We start from the raw sequence: 8,422 nt of genomic DNA on the forward strand, positions 1-8,422 counted from the left end.
AACATGCAAACACTAATAAATATACAAATACAGCTCAGTAACACATAGGAATAAAAATATCGCGGGGGTACAACAATAACAGCATGAAGTACGATACTTACAAGGCTTCCAAGACCAGGAAGTGAAAATGAAAGCATCCAGACAGACTGACAGGCTTACGACACTATTGCGATGAGGCGAACATAATGAATAAATGAACGACAGGAAAGAAGGGAGGAATCCATAACAAGAAAGGAGAAAGAACGAATACAAACAGGAAATGAGAAAGGAATACATAACAGGAAAAATTACTGGAGAAGGGAGAGAATAAAAATACGATAGATTGGGGTTTTTATGATTTAGAGAGAGAGAGAGAGAGAGAGAGAGAGAGAGAGAGAGAGAGAGAGAGAGAGAGAGAGAGAGAGAGAGAGAGGGAGAGAATTACAGTCTCAACACGAATAAGAGATACATAAAAGGAATCTTACATCAATAGCATGGAAGACAATACAAAAAAAAAAGACAAAATAAAGCTAAAATATGAATGTAGAAAAAAATAAACCTGAGAGAGAGAGAGAGAGAGAGAGAGAGAGAGAGAGAGAGAGAGAGAGAGAGAGAGAGAGAGAGAGAGAGAGAGAGAGAATAAGAAAGAGTTAAACAAAAGACACACACACACGCACACACACACGTCTCCTCCCTCCCACTCACACACAGCAACTCAACAAACAATGCAATAATACTCACTCCATCTCCCTCCTCTCCGCAGTTTCCGAGCTTATGTCTTCTTCAACAGAGTAGTCTAAGATGGATTTGACGCCGAAGGAATGAAGTCTCTCCAACGTGGGCTGAATTTTGATCTGGTCCTCCCCCGCGACGAAGTGCCCGTAGAAGGTGGCTTTCATGAGAGCAACGAACAATTTATTCCCGAGTATCGTCCTTCCAAGTTTCAGGAGCTGTTGAGGGGGGAGATAAAGTCAGGGGATTGTGTGTGGGGTTCTAAGTGGTGGTGCGTGTCGGTGGTGGTAGGTGTCTGGGGTGTTGTGTTGTGTTGTGTTGTGATGTGCTGTGTGTGTGTGTGGATGTATGTGGGTGTGTTTAATGAGTTTTTAAGTTTGTGGTGATGGTTTGATGAGTGAGAAAGAATGTAGTAGTAGTAGTAGTAGTAGTAGTAGTTTTGGCTGCTGTTGTCGTTGTTATGTCTTTTTTTTTTTTTTTACTGCTGCTGTTGTTGTTCTGCTGCTGCTGCTGTTGCTGCTGCTGTGCTGCTGTTACTGCTGCTGCTGCTGCTGCTGTAGTAAACTGAGGATGGAAGAGGAGGAGGAGGAAAAATAAAAAAGGAAAACAACTAGTAGCAGACCGTTTGGTCCCCTGCTATGGTGCTTGATGATGAAGAAAACATAAAGAGGAGGAAGAGGAGCAAGGACAAGGCTGAGGACGAGAAGGAAAAGGGCGAAGCTGAAATGCAATAGAAAACGACGAAGAATTAAAATCAAACAAAAAGAAAATAAAAAAATAAAAAAAGAAGCACCTAAGAAGAATCTGTCTGTGCCATTTATATTTGATCTGACTCACAAGGAAGAGTAGGCAATTATGCGCAAATGCCACTAATTATCGTACACAAGTGCAGACTGGGATAAAAAAAAATAAAAATAAAATTAATAAAAAGAAACATTACAAAAACTAATGCATCTGACTGAGGATCATAAAAGCGAAAGTAACTGAGAGAGAGAGAGAGAGAGAGAGAGAGAGAGAGAGAGAGAGAGAGAGAGAGAGAGAGAGAGAGAGAGAGAGAGAGAGAGAGAGATCCCCTATGTGTGTCAAGGTGAGGTACTGTCTCCCATACAAAAACAAAGAATAGAATGTGAGGCACACCAGTCGTAATAAAAATGACCATCGTGCAACTCTCTCTCTCTCTCTCTCTCTCTCTCTCTCTCTCTCTCTCTCTCTCTCTCTCTCTCTCTGTCTGTCTGTCTGTCAGGCGTCTCACATCCACACAGTCGCGATCAGAAATCAAATAGCTAACCTGCCACACTCACTCACAATATGACGTGCGTTTTCCTTCGCTTCCACATCCGTTCATCAAGAGTCCCTCACTTCCTAGGCTTTGTAATGGTGTCAGCAGATCACAGGACTTAAGATTGAGGGAAAACTTAATATAATGTTAGTGTGGCAGATTAAAGCCTACACCACCTCCATTAATACCAGAGGGGGTACACAAAAGCGATCGAATCCTACATGAAGGAAGGATATACAAGCGCGTCAAGCTCTCGAGTTAAAAAGAAGAAAAATAATCTTAATATGAATGTGGGTCTTTTTCTGTACATTATTAACTTTTACCACCTTCCATTTAATAATTCGAATTTAATAATAAATTCGAACACTTGAGGAGGAGGAGGAGGAGGAGGAGGAGGAGGAGGAGGAGGAGGAGGAGGAGGAGGAGGAGGAGGAGGAGGACAAAGGCAAGGACAAGGATGAGAATGAAAGACGGAAAGGCTGAAACACGCCAGAAAAAAAAAAAAAAACAATGAAAATCAAAACCAAAAAGGAAAAAAAAAATAAATAAATAAATAAATTGAATAGCACACACCAAGAATTTGTGATCATGAACTCGAGCTGACTCTTACGAAAATTAAAGTAATTACTGTACACAAGTGCAGAGACTTGGACCACGAAATAGCTAAACGATTAGTACATTTATCTTAATATGTATAATTGAAGCTACGAACCGATAAGTCTTCATAGGAGCACAATACTTCCTTGCATTCACATTTCTGTTACGCTGTATTTAGTTTTTTTGTCCACATAAACTTGAGCCCTCGAGACTTTTAATAATGAACTTCATGTCATATTTACCTACCTTTCCTTTCCAACATTTCATTTGATTAATGTATATTTTCTTCAGCAATACATCTTTATGGATTATTATGTTTTTCTATGTTTACATAACGTCCCATCTAGTCAGTTATTTTCTTCTATCATAAGTGTATACCAAATGAATACTGAGACACTTTTGCATTTATTCATACTTGTAGTTCTCTTTCTTTATTACAATTTTCATTTTTTCTTTCTATTTTTTTTTATATTTTTTTTACAGTGCAGTGTAATTCTCATACTTAAGAAGTACATGGTGATATTGATCAAAAATCCAATCTCATCATAAGGAATGCAAGCGACTGATTCCGAAAAACAAAAAAGAAATTAAATGCTGTTCGAGGTGCACGGTGTTCCCAAATGGCTAATTTCGTTATTTTTTTCTTTCTTTCTTCATGACAGCAAAGTTATTTATCTGTTTATTACATTTATGACAAAGTCGGCTCACAAAGCAAGTCTATAATTTTGTGCAAGAGAAGAAAGAATCATTCCTGTGAAGAGTCCATTAGGAACATTGACAAATGGGTGACGCCAGCACACACACACACACACACACACACACACACACACACACACACACACACACACACACACACACACACACACACACACACACATTCCTCGTCGGTGTAAGACTGCCAGACATTAAGAATCCTTGAGTCTGAAGTTAAACAAATAAAATAGACAAATAAATAAACAAAATAAAAATTAAGAGAACATGTGAATTTATAAAAATAAAAATATTGTTACTAATATCATCATTATTATTATTACAATTGTTATAATTATCATCATTATTATATATCCTTCTTACTCTATATCACCATTATCTTTATTGGTGTCTGGATCATATAACCCTTATCAACTGTGAGACTGTCTGCTTCAGCTTAATCAAGGGTTGTCAATGTTATATTACACACCCATGCAGAGAGAGAGAGAGAGAGAGAGAGAGAGAGAGAGAGAGAGAGAGAGAGAGAGAGAGAGAGAGAGAGAGAGAGAGAGAGAGAGAGAGAGAGAGAGAGAGAGAGAGAGAGAGAGAGAGAGAACTTATCTGTGCCATAATGTGCATTACTTTATATACAGTGTTCCCAGGGGATGTTGTAAGGGAATCATATACAAGTATCATATAAACCTACAAGGGGTGGGACTAAGAGGGAACAGTGACGCAGGGGACTGAATTACAACTGAAACAGTTGATGGAGTTGTGAGTGCCACCTTTTAAAACGAACAAAGTTTTTAGTCTTACAATATCTGAAAGAGAGACTTATCACGTCCTCACTGACCTATTTTCATTTCTTCCTATCTTGGGTGACGAAGACCAGGACAGAGCTTGTCACGTCAGTAGCAGAATCTGATTATTATGCAAGGTTTGTGATAAGATCTGGAGTGAAGCCGTAATTATAATCTTAGTAATATTGCTTTAGCCTGAGTTTTTCTACGATATTTCTGACTTCACAGCACTTTAGGGAGGAGCCTTCGTCTTTATTCTGCATCTTTTACCAGATTAGAATATAAGCGAAGCTTATAACAACCTCGTAAAGGCCAACACGTTTGCTGCTGTTTGTCCTTCTACTTTAATTTAAGACGGCTGGATACGCCTCGGTAATCTTTTAAAATGCAAGGTCAGGAGTGCACACGAGGCGGTGGGATGGTGCGTGGCGCGGATGGGAAATAGGCCTTCAACTTGTCATGAGTTATCTGTCACCTCTAACATTCATATCTCGCTAATCTCTTCGTTGCCTCACAGTGCATGTGGGTGTCACAAGGCAGGTGGGTGGTGGAAGGGGGGTGTTGCATCAAGACAGCCAGCACCTCAGCCGTCAATAATACCCCTCACAAGCCCCGAGAGTTTTGGAGTGACAAGGCATGAGGAACACGTGATGCGCCGGCTGCTATTTTTTCCCAGACAGCTGCTGGGAGTCTCCTCTGAATCCCACGCGCTACAGGGTGGGAAGTGGGAGACGGGGGAGGAGTGGGAGAGGTGCGTGGGCCACGTAAAGGAAAATGAGAAAAGGGTAGGTAGAAAACACAGATAAATGTTGGCAGGAGCGAGGCTAGTATGTAGGTCACAAGTGTTTTGCTCCAATAGCTAGCCTTCGCACTCATCACCTTGAGAGTACGTATTAATACCCTAGAACTAGATCATAGATACCCAAGGCTGTCGAGATACAGTCTTACTTGATCAAAAGTTAACACAGGAAGAACCTCAGGATACTGGCTACGTAACACTTTCACGTCCGCATGATGCGTGCCGAGTACAGATTACGTACTTGCACGAGACTATGGGGTGATGTTAGCTGGGTAAGTGAAATGTAGCATGACCTACCTTTCCTCAGTGTAAATGTATTGATTGATATGAGCATCAAACCATCAAGGACAGACAGACTACTTGGACGGCAAACTAAGTAAGGAAGGATGGTAATGTTAGGATTAACTTAAAAAAAAAAAAAATGCAAGAAAGCACATACTGACTACTGAGGATAACTGTTCTTGAAATATGACATGAACTGTCTGTCCTGTCTACAAAAATATAAAGGAAAGGAGAGATTTTCAAGGGCACACATAAAAAATTATTATATTACCTGATACAATTATATAGATATGAAGGCACAGTTCTCAAGGACAGACTGCTTACGATAACTGCACTTAGCTCTGACAGTTACTAACACGTAGATGAAAGATATAGGCATGAGAGCACAAAATGAGTGTTCAAAGGGAGACAGGAGAGGATAAATTGTGTCCTTGAGGAGCTAATGGGAAGTCTGTAACTCAGCTGACTGAAGCAGTAGTGCTGGATGGAATGTGAAGGCCAGGAATTAAAACACTTGCCAAGACTAAACGTGGGATGCATGTGTTGTGAAACGCACCAACGTTACGTGAGTCTAGAGGATGGAGTGGGTGGCATGATTAATCTTCTTTCATATATTAACCGATACTGTACCGTTTGCCATGACCATAATTCTTCAGTATAGGAAACCGTGATGTATAAACTTATTAGCAGAGCTTCACTGGTGGTAGTATATCAACTTACACAAGGATGGAAATAACGAATGCCATTGTTATTAAAGCGTCTTGGCTCTTCTGCCAGCAAAAAATTTGGCTTTGTTGCAAGTGCTGTCTTTGCCACGCTGAGTAGATGAGTGAGTGAAAGACTGTTCTCATCACCACCAGAATTAGCATCTGCGTGTGAGGCAAAGGCGCCAAGGGATGCGTTACAGGAAATCAGAGTGAAAATAATGAAAATGAAGGTACAGCATTACAGCAGTGAAAGTTTGGTGTTTTGGTGACACTCCGCCAGCCACCAGTCAGTCTTCTTACGTCATCTCCCGAGCGCTTTTTTCACCTCCTCCTTTGTTTTCCTAGAACAGTGCCGATGATTGGCGTCATGCAAGTCTTAACTAATTGCTTATTTTCATTGTACCTTATGCTGTCTTTCTTTACTTTGTTATAGCGCGGAAATTAATCTTTATAAGTATATCCTTGTATTTCTACTTTTTTTTTTTTTTTTTTTTTTTTTTTTTTTTGCAGCTGTCAATCTCCTCGCTTTTTTTTTCATTCCCAGCGCGCGATAGGCATTTTATTTGATTTACATTTATTTGTTTACTTTGTGTACTGCATTACTTAGCTCAAACTTTATATATCATGATGATGACACGACTTGCATAAAATAAGTTTAGAGTGGTTTCCCAAGCCAAAGACATGGCAACTGTCAAGGCCCAACAGCTGGGGGTATTAGCATCATTATTCCCTATTATCTTTTATAGTGCATATTACTATTGGATTTCAAAATGGGCTGACTGTTATGGTCCAATCCCTTAATTAATACCTATAATTGATAAATTGTGATTAAAAATGTAATTAAGAAATACAAAAGTCGTTAGTACGGTAATTATAATCATTTTCTCTGGGTACTTAGAAGGCAAAGTCACCTTATATATAACAGTTAACATGGCTACGATAAACATAGGTTTTCTGAAGCTGCAAGATCGACATTCAAGTAGAGATGGATGGTTCAACACTTGGGGCACTGCTCCATGCATAGCTTATGAGTTGCATTCATCTTGCATTTTATCACAGACAAGCAAATCCACCGCAGTTGTGACTCAGCAAACATGACTACTTTGGGTGCCGTACTATTTGAACAGTAAATTAGCGTCTGTAATGTATAGTGTGCCGCGGTGGACTTACTTAACAGTCTAAATCGATTACAATGCAGTGAAGTATTCAGTCAGCAGCGGTGGTGGCGAGGACGATGCCAACTTCTTATGTCACATTACAATTATTGATTGACGAACCCAAAACTAATCACCCTTACCTTTGAAACTTGCCTCACCAATCAACAACTTACCTGTCCTCATATTGCCAGCCCTAAACTTACTTATTACAAGTGACCAAAGCTTATCGGATCAGTTTGTTTAGTGGTAAAAATTTTGACAGGCTGATGTAGACACCATGACATGACACACACATGGAAGCAAAACAAGACGAATGACTGAACTAAACAAACCAATCCTTCGCTTTTTGGGATCATCCTGACTTGAGAATGCTAACACATGATACTCCATCTTACTAGGTGGTGGCCTGCTTTGACCTTCGAGATGTGTCCAGGTCAGGTCAGGCTAGGGGGGTCCGCAGGCGGGGTCATTGCCGCGGACTGACGGGGTTCGCGGTTAGTAATGTGACATGTTGAAGTTCGCCTCGTCTTCGTCGGCCGCCGCTATTGAGGTTGGCTAGGCTGGCCACGCACCTGCTCGTTGTTCTTCACCAAGTACTCCACGCCGCACAACTTAAACACCAGCAGGGCACGCAACACTTCGCCGGTCGTCTTGCTCTTGAACGCCGCCTCATGGTCACAGAAGGTCAAGTCCAGCGAGTCCCTTTTATTGTTATCGTGGGGCGAGGCATCGACGGTCGTGTTCTCCTCCACCAGGGCGGCTGCCGGGGTGGATTTCAGGCGAGTGCTTACAGCGAAGGCTGGTCTTCTGCTTAGCCCCCAACATAGCCGAGCGTACCTTTGAGCACTGACACACGTGGCGACCGAGCGAGGCAACAACCCTACCACCACGGGAGCCATCACTTAACTGAGGGCGGCAGAGCCGGCCGCCGGCGCTCACGTGTGGCGCGGCCTGGCGGGGCTCTACGTCACACCAGCGGCCGCCTCTCACTGGCTGCTTGGGGGGCGTGCCGGCCGCCGACGATCGCCGTTTCGAAACCTTTCCTGCAAAGAATACTCGCTCTTATCCGTCTCCGCCACAAGGTTTACAGCCGCGGCGCGCCCCCCGTGTCATAGTCTAGTATTGATCGTCACTGTGACGTAGAATCCGGAGAAATTACATCTTCCCTCCGACCCGCTGTTATACAATATTGTATAAAGAAACCTGAATAATAGAAATGCCACATAATGAACACATCAATACCATTATATATATATATATATATATATATATATATATATATATATATATATATATATATATATATATATATATATATATATATATATATATATATATTGTGTGTGTGTGTGTGTGTAAACAGCAAAAAACACATGAGAAAATCACCAAACTTATATAGT

The 8,422-nt window shown here is 41.2% G+C and overlaps 1 protein-coding gene across 4 annotated transcripts in view; it reads right to left on the reverse strand.

Moving 5' to 3' along the window:
* LOC135091662 (proline dehydrogenase 1, mitochondrial-like) overlaps positions 1–8,085 on the reverse strand; it is a 33,463-nt gene extending 25,378 nt beyond the window's left edge. Inside the window, exons 1-2 of one of the 4 annotated variants that reach the window (XM_063989479.1) lie at positions 7,595–8,083; positions 721–929 (exon numbers count right to left, since the gene is read on the reverse strand). In XM_063989479.1, coding sequence (XP_063845549.1) covers positions 721–929; positions 7,595–7,921 — 536 coding nt within the window. In that variant the 5' untranslated portion in view covers positions 7,922–8,083. The other 3 variants (XM_063989480.1, XM_063989482.1, XM_063989481.1) reach the window with 3 other exon arrangements.
* Positions 8,086–8,422: the final 337 nt, after the last annotated feature.

The sequence above is a fragment of the Scylla paramamosain genome, chromosome 38 (assembly GCF_035594125.1).
Source record: "Scylla paramamosain isolate STU-SP2022 chromosome 38, ASM3559412v1, whole genome shotgun sequence".
NCBI classification, from domain to species: domain Eukaryota; kingdom Metazoa; phylum Arthropoda; class Malacostraca; order Decapoda; family Portunidae; genus Scylla; species Scylla paramamosain.